The 20,602-nt window shown below is 41.3% G+C and overlaps 1 protein-coding gene across 1 annotated transcript; it reads right to left on the reverse strand.

Annotated features, from left to right (window-relative positions):
- Positions 1–285: 285 nt before the first annotated feature.
- Positions 286–20,239, reverse strand: FCER1G (Fc fragment of IgE receptor Ig). Its single transcript, XM_036767623.1, has 5 exons — positions 20,112–20,239; positions 2,202–2,293; positions 2,002–2,034; positions 1,036–1,056; positions 286–771 (listed from the first exon to the last, which is right to left on the reverse strand). The coding sequence occupies exons 1-5, from the start codon at positions 20,158–20,160 to the stop codon at positions 709–711; spliced, it is 258 nt and encodes an 85-aa protein (XP_036623518.1). The 5' UTR covers positions 20,161–20,239; the 3' UTR covers positions 286–708.
- Between the last annotated feature and the right edge of the window lie 363 nt (positions 20,240–20,602).

Genomic DNA, 20,602 nt, shown 5'->3' on the forward strand with positions numbered 1-20,602 from the left:
TACGACACCCTGCTTCCTCTTATAGATCCCTGAGCATTGAATGTGGTTGCCAGGGGGAATAACCAAGGCTTTCCGAAACTCATTGCCCAGTCCACTGACAGAGACAGAATGCTGTGGGTGATGGGTGGATCATGAGACTGACTCAGGACAGTATTTATGTCTCCTAAATGACCTAATATACTACCCAACTCCGAAGCCCCACTCTCCAATCAGGTTTACGGTTCGATGATAGACTCTGTAGATCCTGGTCAAGGTTAGTATTCAATGTCCAGTGGAACAGAAAACTCCAGTCAATGGCAGCTTTATTGAGGGATGAGCCCCACTCATGGAAAGCCCACAATCAACAGACAAAAGGTGGGGCAGGGATGGAGATGACATAGGGCAAGGTGTAGGAGACCTTTTAATAACATGGGATGGTCAAAGGTCAGTATGCGAATGGTAAGGGGGTGTGTGTCAATGACATCTTTGTATATTAATGAAGAGCAGGGATATTAAAGTGAGCAGGTGGGATTATGTGTTAATAAAGGGGCATAGCCAGCTGATTATCAGAAAAGTGAAGTTCCATCATATTAATGAGGACGATAGGGACACTTCACGTATTGATTTTAATGGGCAGAGGTTGGGGACAAAGAAGAGCACTCAGGTGGTAGAGGGAGCTGGGACAGAGAGACTGCTGTGACCATGGGGCCTCTCTCCTTAGTTCCTCTTCTACTGTGGCTGTTTTTCATATTTCAGTGTCTCGTAAGTCTCCTGGGTCCGAGTACTCAGGCCCTAGGACAGTGAGTTAGAGGTTCATCAGGGGACCAAGACCATCATTCCAACCCCAGGTGAACTTCCCACTCCCGAATCCCCCTACCTCCATAATGACCATAGCCCTCCCAATGGCCCGCCAGTCAGGCACCTTTAACCATGCCCTCCCCTGACTCTTACTCTTTCTTGATCATTTTCAAGATTCTCCATTTCTTAAAGGAGCTGAGCTCTTTAACCCATTCCTATGGTAAACAATAATGGCAAGGGCCACTAAGCGTCACTTACTGTGTAGACTTCCTCAGATTTCTGTGAAAAGAAAGGACATAGAGTATAAGAGATCCAGAATCCTAGGAATCTCCTCAGTACTCATTCCCACCCCTTTATGGCCTATGGATAAATTTGAGATCTTGGTATGGAGGATTCTCCAGCTCACAGGGAGCTCCCAACTCCTTTTACTAAGGTGATAACCAGGACAAGGGTCAGCTAGGTGGCACAGTGGATGAAGTGCTGGGCCTGGAGCCAAGAAGACTCATCTTTGTGAATTCAAATCTGGCCTCAGACACTTAATAGCTGTATAACCCTGGGCAAGTTACTTAACCTTGAGAAACTGAGTTCCTCATCTGTAAAATGAACTAGAGAAGGAAATGGCAAACCACTCTAATATCTTGCCAAGAAAACCCCAAATGAGGTCATAAAGAGTCAGCCACGACTGAAAAAAGACTTCAGGCTTTAGAGTACACAGACCTTACTTTGTGATTGGGAAGCATTCAAAGATCACAGCTTGGGTAGATGGACGTGGGATTGCTCAGCAAATGCCTAGCACTTAAGTACACACAGACCTTACTTTGTGATTGGGAAGCGTTCAAAGGTCACAGCTTGGGTAGATGGACATGGGTTTGCTCAGCAAATGCCTAACCCTTAGGTACACACACACACACACACACACACACACACACACACACACACACACAATCATTGAGACCCATGAGGACGTCTTCCTCAAGCAAGTACGACCACTTCCACCCCATGCTTATTTGCCACATCTGATTACTGGTCTTGAGAATGTCAGGAGCTACAGTGATATTGTGGTCCCAGTACCTATGGATACTTTTTTCTACCAGGATCTTTAAGCATCCTCCGTTTTGAATCTTCAAGCTCTAAAGTTTCCAGCTTCACTGGACCTAAGGATTAGCAAAGCCAATAATAACTCCTGAGTACTGAGGGGTGGAGGACTGTGGAGTTGGTCCATACCTCAAATCTAGCAGCTGCCTTTCGCACCTGGATCTGAGGGAAGAGGGGGAAAAAGAAAGCCATCAGTGTAAAAAAAAAATGCCCTCTTCCACATAGCCACCTAACCTCCTCATGGGCAAAATGGATTTCCTTTCCCCTTTTCCCATACATGATCCCGGCCCACTCCAGCACTCCTAACCCTCTCTTCGGTTCCCCAGTACCTTGAGGCGGCAATAGAGCAGAGTAAGGACGATGCCATAGGTGAACAGCACAGCATCCAGAATGTAACAGAGCTGGGGCTCAGACAGAGCCGCTGGAAAGGGAAAGTTCGAAAGTCAGAGAGCTTTAGGGGCCAGAGGGACGGTAGCCAGGGTCTTGAAGGGAAGAGCAGAGGGAAGAGAAGAGAAGGGAGGCTTTCTCCTTCTCTGACAGTGAATAGGCCTCACTGTCAATTTCTCCTACTCTTCAGGATGGGTTGGGGAGTGGGGAGGAGAGTGAGCCTTCGACATGGTCGAGTACAGAGCCTTCTGTACTCTCTGTTCTTGGCTTCTTCTATCTAAATATGCCTTTGGTAATTAACTGTCCTCCCATACCCTGAGTGTGAATGCTTCCTCAGGCTCTGTTCTGGGCTTTTTTGTGCCTGGTGCTTAGTAGGCTATTATCATTACCATCATCTTTTTGTTCTCTTTCCGTGTTGTTTTTGTTCAGTTAGGTCCAATTCTTCATGACATTGTGTGGACCCTAGAACACCAACACTGCTCATAGGGTTTTCTTGGCAAAGATACCGTAGTGATTTGCAGTTTCCTTCTCCAGCTCATTTTACCCACTGAGGCAAACAGGGTTAAGTGACTTGTCCAGCTGTATCCCAAAGAGATCATAAAAATGGGGAAAGGACTCACATGTACAAAAATATTTATAGCAGCTCTTCTCATGGTGGCCAAGAACTGGAAATTGAGGGGATGCCTATCAAAGGGGGAATGTCTGAACAAGTTGTGGTATATGAATGTAATGGGATACTATTGTGCTACAAGAAATGATGAGCAGGAAGACTTCAGAAAAACCTGGAAAGATTTGTATGAACTGATGCTGAGTGAAGTGAGCAGAACCAGGAGAACATTGTACACAGTAATAGCCACATTGTGTGATGACTGACTTTGATAGACTTTAGCTCTTCTCAGCAATGCAAGGACCTAAAACAACTCCAGAAGACTCATGATGGAAAATGCCATCACATCCAGAGAAAGAAATACGGAGTCTGAATACATATCAAAGCAGACTATTTGCTCTCTTTTTTTGTTTTGTTTTGTTTTTCTCATGGTTCCTCCCATACATTCTAATTCTTCTATACAACATGACTAATGTGAAGAAATGTTTAATAAAAATGTTTATGTAGAGCCTATGTCAGATTTCAGGCTATCTTAGGAGGGGGGAGGGGAGGAAGGCAGAGAAAATTTAAAACTTATGGAAATGAAGACAAAGATAAATAAATTATTTTTTTAAAGTGACTTGCCCAGGATCACACAGCTAATAAGTGTCTGAGGCTGGATTCAAACTCAGATCTTTCTGACTTCAGGCCCAGCACTTTATTGTTTTGGGGTTTTTTTGAGAGGGGGAAGGCAGGGCAATTGGGGTTAAGTGACTTGCCCAAGGTCACACAGCTAGTAAGTGTGTCAAGTGTCTTTGGTGGGATTTGAACTCAGGTCTTCCTGACTCCAGGGCTGGTGCCATACTCACTGCATCACCTAGCTGCCCAAGGTGCAGCACTTTAGGCACCACCTAGCTGCCTTCCTCCTTTAGTAGTCTTATTTATTCCCACGGCTTTATTGTAGAAACATTTTCTTGAAGATTTTTATGTCTTTTCTATAATTATTTCTCAATATAATGGTCACTCCATTGGCCTTCCCTTGTAACAACAACAAAATAAAACAATTCAGCAAGATCAATTAAGCAGAAAGAGTGATGGCTTCGGACCTAAATTCAAATCCTAGCTCTGATAATTTAACACTTCTATGATCTTTGGCAAATTACTTAACCTCTCTGGGTTTCAGTTTCCTCCTCTGTAAAATAAAGAGGTCTTCTAGATGACTTCTAGAGCCTCTTCCAGATCTAAATCTGTGATTTTGTTTGACAGACTGAATGTGCAATATCCTATACCCTCAGAGGAAAGATAAGGCGCCCCATCTGTTCTCCACCTCAAGATTAGTGAACTCTAATTTAAAAATTAGAGTTTGATATTTTTGTCATTATGTACATTGTTATTTTTGGTTTACTTACTTCACCCTGCATCAGTTCATACTTATCTTCCCATATTTCTCTGAATTCCTTATATTCACGTCTTCCATTACAATTGTGGACTACCCTTTGTTCAGCTGTCCCAATTGATGGGCATCCCCTCTAGTTGCTGAGGTTTTTTTTGCTACCACAAAAAGGGCAGCTACAAATGTGTGTGTGTGTGTGTTTTGTGTGTGTGTGTGTGTGTGTGTTTTCTTTCTGACTCTGAACTCTTTAGGGTATGAGCCTTGACTTCTTTTATCACCACTATGTAGATGACTCCTGTATCTAAATGTAATACAACTTTTTAGTTATCATAATAAATATTTGTTGCATTGTTCTATGGTAGAACTCCTTTCATTTTAGAACATTAAATGCTCAATCTCTTTTATTCTCAGTGACTTTTGACAACAAGCCATGTATGTTGGTGTGTGTATAGTCACTTGTTTGCAATGTGTAAAATTTAAGTGTGAGGACTGTTTTCTGCATAACTCTGAATTATGTTTTGAAGGTAATTGTGTATCTTTAAAGCAGCTTGAGTGTTGTAAGGAAGCCAGTTTGTGAAGAGGTTGAAAAGACAGAATTTGAATTGGTTCTTCGTTTTGAGAACACCTGCTTAAGTTGCTGCTTTCAAGCTACATATCTATCCCCAATTTCTCTCTTGAATTCTAACTGTACTTTTCTAAGATAATGCTGGACATCTCTATACAAATTTTCTTGAAGCACTTCAAACTCAACGTGCCCAAAACTGAACTCACTGCCTTCTTCCCCCAAATTTGCCCCCCCTGCTAACTTCCCTATTTCTGTTGATGACAGCATTACCCTTCCAGTCAATCAGACTCAAAACCTGAGTCATCCTTAACTCTTCCTTCTCTCTTCTAGGTGTCCTCTGAGTTTCTTCCAGCTCTAAATGAACTTATGGACATTGTGTCTCATATATGATCAATTACCAAATGGTATTGATTCTATTTCCATAATACTTCTTTCGTAAGGCGAGGGTCGCAATGATGTCAACCCACTGAGCCCTGGTACATTTCTTGGGTCAAAACATATATATTAGGTGTGAAGAGTAAATTATGTCTTCTTGGGTCCATTTAAAGCCATTTAGCTAGTGGAAAATGAAGATTTAGATGAGAATTGAGAGAGGAGGAGAGAGTATTCCTGCGAGGTCCCTGAGAAGGAAGAAGAAGGTCTCTACAAATGTGAAAGGCTCAATGTTTATCCCATTGTAGTATATTCTACATGTAGCATATGAGCATATGCTCTAGGGCTGCTATCCCAAACTTCCATTCACACTGGAAGGTTGGATTCCCCTCAGTAAGACTTGTCCCATACTTGTTTCCTCAGGGTTGGGTCCCGACAGCAAGGGTAACCTTGTGGGATGGGGGTGTCTTTCTAATACCCTCATCATGATTGTCAGTTGATATCAATCAGTCAGATAGACTCAATTAGCTTTTAGAAATATGCATTCACCACAAGACAATAGTTAGTACAAAACATTCTCCCCAAATCTGTGACGTACTCTCCCACCAGTACATGTGAAATCCAAGAGAAAGTGTGCTCAAGCTAGAGAGCAAGATGTAGCAAGGCAATGACATAGGTCCTAGAAGTCCCTCCCCTTAGGTGTGGCATAGATTTTCTTCTGGACTCTTTGTAGAGCCTTAAATCTGCTTTCCTCAGCAATTCCAGCGTGTCCCTAGTTCCTGATATAAACATAACCATCAGCTGTTTGAAGGACATTCCTAGGATGCCAATGAAAAAATTCAAATCCTTCAGTCCTTCAAGTTCCCAAGGTCTTCCTCCAACCAAAGGGGGTGGCAAGTTGAGGGGAGGAAGCCAAGGCCAAGATGATCTTCTGCCCCCAAATGATTCCTTCTCACAGGTTTGGCTAGAACACCTTCTCCTTGCTAGTGGCTCACCCAAATACCTTGAATTCTGAACTAGCTCCTGGTTTTATACCCCTTCCCCTGCCCCAGAACATAGCCAAGTCCATTACCCAATTTGAATACTTCCTATCATGTGTCTAGGGATGTGTCTAGACCTTATTCATACCTAATAAATAATCAAGATGTGCTCTGACCTTTTTAGATTGTGAGCTTCTTGAGGGCAGGGACTGTCTTTTGCTTCTTTTTGCATCCCCAGTGCTTAGCACAGTGCCTGGCACACAGTAAGCCCTTGATAAATGTTTACTGACTGACTGAAATATAACAGAGCTAAGTGGGTTGAGGAGATTTTGACCCAGCCTTATACTTGTATATGTAAGGTATTTCCCCTTTCATTTGTGGACATTTTGGTTGCTAAAAGGAGCAGATAACATTTGTGCAGGAAATCAGCTTGAGAAGAAAATGGAATTGAAATTTTTTTCTAAACAGAAATCTATTTTCATTCCCTTCTCCCTCCCTTCCTCCCTCCCAATGAGAGAAACAAAAATAAAAACAAAATCCTTGTAACAAATATGCAAATTTGTACATTGGCCATGCCCCCCAGACACGTGTCTGTACCCCTCTTTGACAAAATATACCGAAAGGACTTGTTTGAAGGCAGAACGCTGACTTAGGAAACAATGGCCACTGGGCACTGTGGTCCAGATGGATGATGCTCACTAGCATGCTTTTGTTTTCAGAGTCTTGAACGATGTAACTGATAAATTATAAATCAAATAACTGTTTCGGGACTACAAGAAGATTATATATGGATTGTTAACAGGAAGATGGAATTTTTTGAGATTCATATTATAACTTAGAAATGTAACTTAGAAATCTCTGCTTATGAGGAGACCCTTGTTTGAGGTGTTAGAAGAGTAGAAGATTGAAGGAGTGGGACATGACTGGTTGAAGAAAGAAGAAAGGGAAGAACATGACCATAAGAAGAATCTGAGACAGAAGGCATAGGTGGCAACGAGAGGAGCTGCTTACAGAAGACAGAATATAGGAACCTATCAAAGCTGACAGGATTCAGAAACCATGCTAATTAGAAAAGTAGCATTATTTGCTTTACTGAGAGCTGATTGACTGGAGGAAGGCAAAATTGACCCCTATCACCATCTACAATTCAACAGAGTAGAAACCTCTCAAAGGTTTGCCTGTGTTGCCCTTTACTGCTCTTCGTATCTTGAACAGGAAAAACAGAGGGGGAAAGACAGGCTTTGTATCTGGCATGGTTTTATTGAGGTCTAATTGGACATGCGAGGCTGCATGATTTTATCATTATCTATAGTTTGAGAGTTAGAAACTCCACAGAACCCCAGATCTAAGAGAAGTGTAGTAGTTCTCTATCTTAAGGGAACTAACTACTTGTCACTAGAAGAGCTTAATGCTCGCCCTGCCAAGGATGGCTGTTTGCTAAAAGTGCTTCTTGCTGCTTCAGCAACTTGAGAGTAGAAAAGAAATAGCTTTGCTCAGCAAGTGATTCATGGTGTAAATTGTTCTCTGAAAGACCTTGGACATTAAATCCCAATGTCCAGAATTTTAAGTTGCCCCTGGACATGTGGATTTTCCTACTCATGTGCCTCCCTCCTAGGTTTCTATAAATAGATGCCCATCTCCCTGACATGTACATATCCCTCCATGTGTGGGACCCAGATTCATGGATGAACTATTCTATTTTGATAACTCCTGCTCTAATCCTTGTCCCAAATCCCATTAGTATATGGCTTTCTCCTTACTGATGGAGATGAAGGCACTTTCCTATAAGAGGGGCAGAGCAGAGTTGGTGAGAGGTAAAAACTTCTCAAGAAGAAGTCCTTTTGAACTCTCCAAGAAAGAGGCCTTGTTGAATCCACCTTCAAGACTTTTCAAGGGAGATTTTCTCCTTTGGGGACCCATCAAGGGACTCATCAGGCTTTGATTCTTTTTCTAGCATTGAGTCACTTCAGGTGCTCCTGGCTTCCAGTTTAGAGAGAGAAGATGGAAAAAGCCAACTCCACTTCAGGTTGCTGAAGGAAAAGACTGTTAGAAGACATGAAAGCAGTCAGAAGTTTTTATCATTCCCTATTTCCTGTCTGGTATTCCAGAGAATTTGGGGAATTTTTCCTTGGGTGAAATCTAGGACTCTCTTTCTTAGTTGAGCTCGGTTGTGTTACCTAGGTCTAAATGAAAGAGCTCTTTCACTTTATGTTGTCTGGTATATATTCTCCTATATATATACCTTCCCTTATTCCTATTCTGCTAAGATTGGGATAAATGGTTTTCTTTGTCATTTGTTAATTGTTTATTGTGGAACTGGTATTGGGTGGGAAAGGAGTTAAGCCTTGGATATAGAGCTTGGGTTCCCTCCTTCCCCACAAAATGACAGAGCGATCAAAAGTTAGCTTAAACTTGATTGCACCTCCTAGACAAATAATATTTAAGGGAGCAGAAAGATATACTTCTAGTCTGGTACCCCCTCTCTCTTAAGAGAGCAGAGCACTGGCCTCTGGCCCCAACTTCCTGCTTTCCCTCCTGACAGGAATGAAAGACTCCCTTGGAGAAGGGTAGGGGGAGAAGAGGCTAAAGATGTCTCTTCTGCCTCCTTCTGAGCCACACCTGAGTCTCCTCCCTCTTCATTCTGCTATACTGCTTTTGCTTTCTATTGAGTATATGTTATTATTATCCTTTCATCATCTATTGTGTAGATGTTATGACTTTTCCTGTTCTTGCTTTTTCCTACTTCTGTCTTTATCAGGCCATTCGCTCCTTCAATATTCTGTTCTTCTTGTCTTCAAATCAGGCCTCCTCACCAGCTGTGACCTTCTCTAACTTATGGTATGACACTCAAAAAGTCCATCTTTCTGTCAGGCATGAGCTCAACAATAATTTTCCCAAAGTCCTCAAACAGCTATTTGAGTTATAGTTTATCAGCTATAACCTTTGAGACTTGGGAAACAATTATATGCAAAGAAGCTGATGGAACACAACGGCCTGCAGTCATCATTTCCTCAGTCTAGGCTCTGCCTTCAAACAGATCCTCAGTGCATTTATCTGAAGAGCAGTTCTTGCTCAGGTCTCTTCAGAACAGTCTGAGGGGAGCCAAGACGTCGGATTAGGGGCAGCCACCCAGCTAACTCTCCCAGCATTCCCCTCCAAGCAACTTTAAAATAACACCTCACATAAAATTTTGGAGTGGCACAGTCAACAAAAGGTGGAAGTGAGAGATTTTTCTGGCCTAAGAAAACTGAAGATTTTGGCAGAAGTCTGTGACGCTGGGATGGAGGCCTGTCCAGAACCCACACAAGTGGTGGTGGTGGTGGCAGCAGCAGCAGCTTCAGGAGAACTCAGCTCAGATGGTAAGGGGTTTGGACAACTGGTCAGAAAGAGATTATGGGAACCCTTTGCTGGTGCTGACTGGCAACTGTATTGCTCATGCACAGTTCTGAGTTGCAAGTTCCAGGGCAAAGAGGAGTGTTAGGGGATGGTCAAGAAGGATCAGGGAACCCCGTCACAGTTCCAAAACAAAGAGGAAGAGTACCACTTGTGGCTACTGGGGACCAGGTGCTCTTTCTGGGTAAAGAACAGTGACCACACCTCTCCCATGTCTACCACTTTGGAAGCACCTGAAAACTTCCAACCCCCCAGTACTAGCTCTGAAAATAGCAGCACAAAAAGCCTGAAGCTTGGCACAGTGCCTCTTCATCCCCTGGTGAACAGAGCCCAACTTTAAAATAGAGTTCAAAGTCAAGAGATAGGCTGAAAAAATGAGCAAACAACAACAACAACAAAAGAATTTGACCATTAAAAACTATTATGGTAGCAGGGAAGACATAAACTCAAAAGAAGAAACTATGAAAACAGCTGTTTAAAAGAAAAAGCCTTGTGGCAGGTGAAAGATGAAAGGACTGAGAAAACAAAGATTTGATCTTCTGAGCATATCAATGTATTATGCAAGACAGGCCAATTGCCTAACAAAGCAGGACCAGACCTCCTCAGCTTAGACCTGAAATGCAGTACAGGGGAAGACGGATTTTTATACATTAATCAAATAAGTCCAATTAATTAAAAGGAAACAATAGAACATTAGATAATTGACTTCTAATTTAGATTAGGGACTTTCCAAGTTGGGAGGGAGAGGACAAACAGGTCCAATTCCTTGAACTCAGAAAAAAAAAAGTGTCTGTAAACAATCAAAGGAACATAGAAATGATAACCGCTCTGTTGCTTGAGATGTACAATTGTGAGAAAACGCCTTGAATCAATCTTTGACTAGATTTCTGGTCAGCATACCTAGGTCCTTAGTCAAGGGTCTCTAAACAGCAGGTAGGGGTAGTCTGGTTTCCCAGCCACACAGGGGTAGGTTCAAACGATGCAATAAGATTTTCTCTCAATTCCCACAATTGAATAGAGTTTTCTCACAAGACAGAATTTGGACTAGACCCACAATAGAATAGAAAGGGAAGTGAGCTAGTTCCAGAATTAAGTCACAAGATGGAGTCAGTGTAGTTCACTTAATTCCCACAATTAACTACTTACTGTCCTAATCCCCTCAATTCCCTCAATTTTAGCTTACCCAGTAGGGAAATGGGAAGGAAAGAGGATAAGAAAAAGGAGAGGGATGATAAAAAGAGGATAAATTAAAGGAGGTGGTTAGAAGGAAAATTGACTTGAGGAGAGACAGGATAAAAAGAGAGGAAGAGGAAGAAAAAGAAGAAAATGGGTTGGAGGGAAAATATACAGTAACTACAACTGTGAATGTGAACGGGATAAACTCACCCATAAAATGGAAGCAGATAGCAGAATGGATTAGAAACCAGAATCCAAAAACATGTTGGTTAGAAGAGACATACTTGAAATAGAAAGACACCACAGAGTTAAAATAAAGGGCTGGAACAGAAGCTAATATGCTTCAGATAAAGTAAAAGCAAAAATAGGCCTAATTAAAAGAGATAATCAGGTAAACCATATTTTGTTAAATAATACCATTGACAACGAAGTAATATTAAAAAATTTTTAAACTAAGTTTCTCTGATAAAACCCTAGTTTCTCAAATATACACTGAATATAGAACTGAGCCAAATTTCTAAAAATAAGATCCATTCCCCAATTGATAAATAGAAAAGGATATAAGGACAGTTCTCAAAAGAAGGAATCAAAGCTATCTATAGCTTTGACAAATGCTGGAGGGGAGGAGGGAAAAAAATACACTAATGAACTGTTGGTGGAAGAGTGAACTGGTCCAACCATTCTGGAGAACATTTTGGAACTAGGCCCAAAGGGCTATCAAACTGTGCATACCCTTTGATCCAATAATACCACTACTAGGTCTGTATCCCAAAGAGATCAAAGGAAAAGGACCTATACATACAAAAATATTTACAGCAGTTCTTTTTGTGGTGGCAAAGAATTGGAAAATGAGGGAATGTTCATCAATACAGGAATGGCTGAACAAGTTGTAGTCTATGATTGTGATGGAGTACTATTGTGCCATAAGAAATGACAAGAGGGGCAGTTTCAGAAATACATGGAAAGACTTAAATGAACTGATGAAAACTGAAATGAGAAGAACCAGAAGATCACTGCGTACATTAACAACAATGTAATGATGATCAATTGTAAAAGACTTGGTTACTCTGATCAATACAATGATCCCAGACAATCTCAAAAGACTTATGGTGAAAAAATTACTACTTACCTCCAGAGAGAGAGAACTGATGAACTCTGAGTGCATATTGAAGTACAATTTTCTCATTTTAAAAATTTTTCTTGCTTTAAAAAAATATGGCTTCTATGGAAATATGTTTTGCGTAATTTCACCTGTATAATTGATATGACATCTCTTGCCTTCTCCGTTGGTGGGAGGGAAAGAATTTGAAACTCAAAATTTTAAAAGAATGTTAAAAATAAATTTATAGTATATATATTTTTAAAAGAACACTATTGTTCATGTAAAAAAAATGTATTGCCTCATTCTGCATTTTGAGTCCATCATGTCTTTCAGAAGGTGGGTAGCATGTTTCCTCATGGGTCAATCAATCAATAAACATTTATTAAGCGCCTACTATGTGCTAGTAGTCACTGTGGTAAGCACTGGGTATACAAAGAGGCAAAAGACAGTCCTTATCCTCAAAGATCTTATATTCTAATGATGGCAACACAAAGCAAACAAATATATATAGAGTGAGCTAAATGTAGGATAAGTAGGAAATAATTAAAGGATGTAAGGCACTGGGATTAAGAGAGGTTGGGTAAGGTTTCCTATAGAAAGTGAGATTTTAGTTAGGACTTAAAGGAAGCCATTGAGGTCAGTAGTCAGAGTTGAGGAAAATGATCTTTCCAGGCATTCAGGACAGCCAAAGAGTATGCCCCTGAGTCAAGGGATGGAATATCTTGTTATTGGGTCAGCCAGACCAGTGTCACTGGATCAAAGAGTATGAGTTGGGGAGTAAGGTGTAACAAGACTGGAAAGGTAGGAGGGGGCTAGGTTATGAAGGGCTTTGAATGCCAAGCAGAGCATTTTATATTTACTCCCGGAGGCAACAGGAAGACATCGAAGACATCGGAGTTTATTGAGTAGGAGGTTGAGATGATCAGACCTGTGTTTTAGGAAAAATCACTGTAGTAGCTGAATGGAGGATGGATTGCTGTAGGGAAATACTTGAGGCAGGCTGACCCACAGTAGGCTATTGCAAAAATCCAGGCATGAGGTGATAAGGTCCTGTACTAGAGAGTTCTCTGGAACTGGGCCAAAAAAAAAAAAAAAAAACCAAAAACCCAACCCATCAGTTCTTTCCTCAGCATTTTATCTGAGAGGCCGTGTTTCTTCTCAAGCTGATTTGATCAGTTTTCCTCACACAACTGTTCTTTATATGCCTCTTTCAACACCAAAACATCCACATACAGAAGGGAGATTACCTTCCATAGTCATTTCCTCCACTTCAATTATATCACTGCTATTTTCATTCAAGCCAAGCTCTCATTACCTCTCCCCTTTGCTACACTAGCAACTTTGTAAGTGGTCTCCCTTTCCCTAGGCTTTCCCCTTCCCAGTCCATCTTTCACAAATGTGCCAAAATGACCATTCAGATATTTCAGTTCAAACATATTACTCTTCTGTTTCAAAAGCTCCCCCCACTCCTTTAGCCCATCCAGTGAAATGTAAGCCTGGCATTTGAGGGCCTCCATAACCTGGCTCCTACCTTCCTTTCCAGCCTTATTTCAAATACTTCTCTCACTCTGATATTGTATCCTTCTCTCTGTGTGTACTTCATTCTGTTGCTGATGCCAATGTGCTCTCTTCTCATCTTTGACCATTAATAGGAGCTACTTACGAAGCACTTTAAAATTTTACAAAGCATTGTACACACATTATCTCATTTGCTCCTCACATCAATCTTTATGAGGTAGAAACTACAGGTATTACTATCTCCATTTTACAGATGAAGAAACTGAAACATAAAAGATTAAGTGACTTGCCCCTAGGTCAGACAGCAAACAGGTGTCAGACACAGGTTTCACACATAATTTTAAGCTTTTCCTGACTTTAAAAATTAAATACTAAACCTCACTGCCTTCCTGTCAAAATCTCTCTATGAATTTATCTTGCCCTACAAGAAAGTAAGGGAAAAAAGGATGGGAGGGGAGTGGGGCGACAGAAGGGAGGGCTGACTGGGGAACAGGGCAACCAGAATATATGCCATCTTGGAGTGGGTGGGTGGGTTGAAATGGGGAGAAAATTTGTAATTCAAACTCTTGTGAAAATCAATGCTGAAAACTTAATATATTAAATAAATTAAATAAATTTTTAAAAAATCTCTCTCTATGGCCCAACTTTTATAGGAAACCTTCCTTCATGTTCCCTGATGACAATGATCTCTAACCCTCCTCAAATTCACTTAGAACCCTTTCTGGACCTTTCCTTTTGGCCATGTAGTGATTTGCCTTTTCTAACCCCTGCTTTGAAAATTTCCTCTCTAGAGCTTGTGCAGATTGTTGTTTTCTCTTTAAGAACGTAGAAGCAAATGCAATATTGAGGAAAAAAGACATTAGCGGGTGGAAGTGACAGCCGAGAAGTGGTTGAATGTGAAGTCCCCTGTATATGGAGTCAGAGAGGTATGTGTTTACCTGTGATACCTGAGGATCTTTGCAGTGTTTGTTCTGCGGGAGTCAGGGAGATAGAATGTGTGGTTTTTGTTTTTAACTTTTTATCTAGAAGGATCTCCTTGATAAACTGTGGAGAGGATATGAAGACAGCAGCTGGAGAGATGTTTCTTGTTATTGCTGGAGTGAAGTTGAAGAACATACAACCAGGAAGAAAGGTATGAAGAGATCTTTCACGAAGAAGCAGTTTAAGAGAAGAAACTTTACTTAATACATATTTTGAGAAACCCTGAGTAAAGCAGGACTAAGTTTCCAGAAAAGAGGAGTCAACTACTAATATTTTGAGAGTTTGAAGTGACTCTCTGGAGTGTGTATATATTAACATAATATATAACTTTATATATATTATATTTAACGTAATATATAATATATAGTATAGTAGATTATATAAGGTGTTAAAATATATTAGCATATTATTTCATTTTTATTAGTACAATATATGGCATATATTATAATATGCTGTACATAATTAAATATATGATATAATGCATATATTATAGTGTAGAGTTATGTTATGAATATAAATATATTGTTTTAACTATATAATTACTTGATTTATTACATAAGTATATGATATATTCTATATATGTATATTATAAAATATAGGCAACATGTCTGTACACATATATGCCTATACACACATATACACATACCTACATGTATATGTGCAGTTGTGTATGTTAATGTTGTATGCATGTATATGTATAGTTGTGTATACATGTGTTTATACTTGTTATCAATTCCATTCCTCAACAAATTATATATCTATTTTTATATATATTTAAATCTATGAATGAATAAAAATATACTTTAATATGTATTTAAATATATGAATGAATAAGCATAATTGCCCAGGGAAAGGAGATTTCTCTAGTTCATTGAATAATTAATATTTAATGAATTGGAGTGAGGAGCTCAAACTAATTAAGTAGTGAGAGGAGATTTCAAATTTATTAAAGAGAATTAGCCAACAAATCTAATGATCATTAGATTTCTATAGAGCTCAGGATTAACAAATTAAATATATAGCAATGAGTCAAACTGCAGGATAAGGTTGGATGACCCCAGCTAGTGTGTGTAGTCAGACCCCAGACATCTACAACCTGCTATTAATATTAGTCATCATTATCAGTTATCATCAATATTATCAACATAATATCAAGCCTAGAATATACCTTACTCAAAGAAATAGGACAATCATGGGGGCAAGGGAGGAAATGAGGTAAAATTGTACGTTAATTACATATATTCATGAGGAAACTCAAGAACCAGAGATGGGAAACGTGACTCAGAATATCTGGGTAAAGGTCAAGGGACAGAGAGACAGAAATGATGTCACTGAAGTATACTACGGATCCCTTAGGAAGAGGAAATAGAGAGTTGGGAAAACAAGATCACAAGCTTGGTTGAGGGGCATGGGATGGTAGTGATGGGGGACTTCAACTTTCCAGACAGGTAGATGAAAGGAATGGCGTTCCCCTAGATTTTAGCAAAGTTTTTGATAAAGTATGTCGTATTACCCTTTTGAAGAAGATGGAGAGGTATGGATTAGGTGATAATATGATCAGCTGGATTCACACCTGGCTGGGTAGCAGAAGTAAAAATGTGGTTACTAATTATTCCACATCCACATTACAGGAGGTATCCAGTGGCGCTCCCCAGGGATTCAGGCTTGGTCCTGCGCAGTTTAACATTTTTATCAATGATGTGGTTCATCAAATTTGCAGGTGACAAACCTGGGAAGGAGAACTAACACACTGGCCGACCCAGAGTTGGTTTCCAAAAAGGATCTTGATAGGCTCAAGCATTGGGCTGGATTTAACAAAGCTAAATTCAATAGGAATAACTGTAAAGTCTTGCAATTTGGGTACAAAAAAAATCAACTTCACAAGTTTAAGATGGGGGAAGACCTGAGATCTAGGGGTTTCAGCGGACTGCAATTTAATGTAAATCAATAGCGCAATAAGACAGTCAAAAAAAAGCCAGCGCGATACTGTGCTGCACTGAGGAACTTCCAGGTTCAAGGGGACTGTGATAGTTTCACTGCGCTCTGCCTTCATCAGATTTCATATGGAGTACTGTGTTCAGTTACGAGCACCGGAGAGGGTTCAGGAGGTAGCCACAAACAACCTTGAGTACGTGAGATCTGGTGAAGGAACTGGACATGTCAACCTTGAGAGAAGACTCGGGGGGAACATGAGAGCAGTCTTCAAGAATCTGAAGAGCTGCCATGTACCAAAGGGACTGGGCTTAATTAGGGAAGGCCTCTGCCGGGTCTAAGTTACAAAGAAGCCAAATTAGACTTGACAGGAGGAAATACTTCACAATTAAGAGTTGTGCTGAAGGTCTTTCTCTAGAGGTGAGCGGTTCCCCCTCCTTGATGGTCTTCCAGCAGAGGCTTGGGGGGTATTTCATGATTGGGGTTTCTTTTGGGGGTGAGGTGGACCAGATGGATCACTAAGATCCCTCCCAACTCTCGAATTCTGTGATTATATAAATGTATACATTAGAATTCTGTGTGTACTGCATTATGTCATTCATCATTGTTAACATACTTTGCTTTCACATATTTATATAGTACTTTGAATTATATTTCAAGGCACTTTTACATACATCATCTAAGGTAGGTAAAGCAGGGATTTGATTTGATTTTGTTAGGATCTGTGATTTTATCAATGTGGAAAACTTTCCCCACTAATATAAGTCAGTAATTCCTCTGTAACATATGGTCTTAAGGGAGTTTCCTGGATCACTGAGAAGTTGACTTGCCTGTGGTCACAAAGCCCTTAGGATATGCCAAAGGCTGGACTCTAATCCACTGACACAAGCTGCTTCTGAATCATGCCCTTTTTTTTTTTAAATCGCCTTTTATTCTGAACTTAAAACTCCAAATAAAATGAGTATTTCCATTTATCTAGTTCTGGTCTCTTTCCTGAGCTTCAATTCCACATCACTAGCTGCTTATTAAACATTTCAAATTGGATGTCCTTTAGGCATCTCATACATTATCTAAAGCTGAACTTACCTTTTTCGACAAACTAGCCTTTTACTATTTCTGTTAAGGGCACTACTATCCTTCCAGTCCCCTACGTGCACATCCTCAGCATCATCTCTGACGCTTCACTCTCTCAACCTGAATGCCCAGTCGAGTGTCAATCTTATGTCTACCACCACATTTCTCATCCCCTTCTACTAACACAATTTAGGCCCTTATCATCCCAACTACTGTAATGGCTTCCTAATCATGCTCCCCATTTCGGGTCTCCCCACTCCAATCTATTCTCCACACAGCCACCAAACAGACTTTTCTAAAGCATGGACTGACCATGTGACTCCCCATCTCCATATGTCCCAGAGGCTCCTAATTATATCCAGGATCAAATTTGAACTTCTGTTTGCCATTTAAAGCCTTTCACAATCTGCCTCCAACCTGTTTCTAGCCTTCTTACACATTATTCCCCTTCACACACTCTTTGTTCTGGCCAGACTAGGTTTTTGATTCTTCCTCATGCATGACTGGTCCATCTTCCATCTCTGTGCTTTGGCACTGGGCTGTCCCCATTGCCAGGAATGCACTCATCACTTCCACTTCTTGGAATCCCTGGTTTTCCTTCAAGATTCGTCTCAAATGAGACCGCCCACAAGAAGCTTTTCCTGATTTCCAACCCTTGCCCCGACACATGTTAGGGCCCTCCCCTCAAAACTTGCTTGGTAAATTTTGCAAATAATATAGTAATACTCTGATAGAATGTAAGCTACCGAGGACAGATTGTTTCACTTTATACACTGTACTTAGCACATATAGGTCTTTAATAAATACCCGTTGCCTGATTACCAGGTTGGGTAGTTTGGGAACCTCAGTCATGGCTTTGGAAATACATGATCTCTCAGCCTCCTGCTTGTGGGCTGTTATCAGTATTTTATAGCCATTTTACTTTCTAAATTTATTTTCTCTTTACCCACTGGGGGAAAAAATAAGCCTAAAACCATTTCTGTCAAATTTGATAACATAAGTAATATAGAGGGGTGGGGAGGGGAACTAAAGTTCCATCCTGAATCCCCAGGCTTTCCCCTGGATCTTTTCCTTCTTACAAATGGTGAAATTCTAAGGCATCATTGAGCACAATTCTCCCCAAGGGACTCCTCAGTGTTCACTGGGCTGAGACCCAAAACCTCAGCTCGGAAGGGTAGGGCAAGGGAGAGGCAGCGACAGCTTCAGCTTAGAAACCACACAAGTGTTTCTTACGAAGTCCTGTGACCTGTGGCTGATGTGGCCGGACAGGAAGGATATGTATATTGGGGCTAGGGAAGGAGCGATTTGTCTATAATTGTTCATCTCTTAGCCTTGGCCCCATCACTTCCCTCTAAATAGGGATCATAACTGGGAACAAAAAACTGATTTCCTGGTTTTCGAATCCCTGGGGTTCCCCAAATCTCTCAATACTAGAATGGATGGAACATGGGAGGGACAGAACCGGGACCGAGGGAAATGTTTCATTGTAATAACAGTAACTGACATTTTATAGTGTCTTAAAGTTTGCAAAATACATACAAACTATCTGGTTTGAACCCCAAAACCAACCTGTGAGCTAAGCACTATGGGTCTTGTTATGCCCATTTTACAGAGGAGGAAGCGGGTCAAGAATGTAAGTAACTCATCCTAGGTCACGAATCCCTGGGATTTTAACCCATCTTCCTCACTTACATGCAATAATCCTCTGTTGCAGGGTACTCAGAAGCTGTTATACAACATGTTAGTTTCCAAAGCAACGGAAGGTAAGGTTTCCATTTCCCCAGCTGCTCTGGCCTGCACCGACCCTGAGAGGGAAAGCTAGGCCAGATATCTGGACAACTACCTGCCGACACACACCAGGCTACAGTAACGGCCTGAGCTTCTTCCTTACTGCTCCCATCATTCTCACCTCTCCTCAGTGTAGAAGAAAGTCATTGTCTAAGTATCCACCTAGGTTTTCTCATTTCCTCATCAAAGCAGAGGCTTGCGGGTCCGTCTGCCCATAATTCCCTGCCCACCACTACCTCCCTAAGACATCTCAGTGATAGTTAAGACATTACAAAGGACCTTCAAGGTCCCTGAGCCAGGAAAGTCTTAAGTCTCGGAGATCTTGCTAAAGGTACTTCCCACCCTAGGTTCCCCACAAACACTTAAGAACCTTTAACAAGAGGGAATAGGCCCTTGACTGTCTCCCAGCCTTACCCCATGGTTATCACCATACTACCATGTGAACCAGTGGCTACAGGAGATAAGAATCACTTTTTACTGTCAGCTCCTCATCTCAATGCCAAGTCCAAGGCCATGGACTGCCATGTCCCTAACTACACCAGCAATTCTCCATCAGATACCCGTCGCAGCAGTCGCCTCCTGTTAGACATTAAGACAGAAGCAAAGAAGGCAGGGCAACAGAGAGAGGCACTATTACCCTTGGTCCCTTTTAGTCTCATGAAATCCAGAGGGAGGGAAGAATGGGGTTGAAAAAGAAGAACTAAATATATTAAATAAATTAAATTAAAAAAAAGAGGAGAAAGGAAGAAGAGGCTGATATGGCTGTCTGTCACAGGAACCAGGTAAGCATTTGAGATGTGACAGAAGAGACTAAAATAAGGTAAAACAAAACAAAACAAAAACCTGCATCAGGTATTCCTCCGTGAAGGTCATATCCATTAGTTTGTCCTCTGTCCTATACCAACGTACCCCCTGCGAATCAAACTATTTTCCCCAGGCTTCAAAGGCCCATACCCTTTCCCCCCAGCATTCCCCACGAGCCTTCAACTCACCCGCTTCTTGAATCAGAAGCAGCAACAGCAAGACCACCAACGGGATCATCTCAGGCAGGGGTTCAGGGACCAGAGGCTGAGATCCGGACGCTCAGTTGGTTAGCTGGCTCCTCAAGTTGTGCTCAACAACTCCCTGACCACAATTTCCCCCCTTCCTGCCCCGCCTCCCCCACCAGCTTTGGCCCCTTCCCCTTCCTGCAGTATAGGCTGGCCAGCTCCCGGAAGGGCCACATCAGACAGAAAGGATGCCTGAGTGTGGGCCATTTGTAGACTTAAGATTCAAGAACCCAAACCCTCTAATCCCGAGGGAGTCCCCTCAACCACTGAGAAAAGGCTGACCCCAGCTTCCACTGTCCACTTTAGCAGAGCATCAGAAGAATTCTGTGCTGGACAGGACAGGGACAGCCCTTGGATTGGAGGTGATCCCCAAGTGTCTACCACATTCCTCCTCCCTGTAGTTTCCTGCCTCTACCCAAGGTTGAGGGTATGGG

Source organism: Trichosurus vulpecula, chromosome 7 (genome assembly GCF_011100635.1).
Source record: "Trichosurus vulpecula isolate mTriVul1 chromosome 7, mTriVul1.pri, whole genome shotgun sequence".
Classification (NCBI taxonomy): Eukaryota; Metazoa; Chordata; class Mammalia; order Diprotodontia; family Phalangeridae; genus Trichosurus; species Trichosurus vulpecula.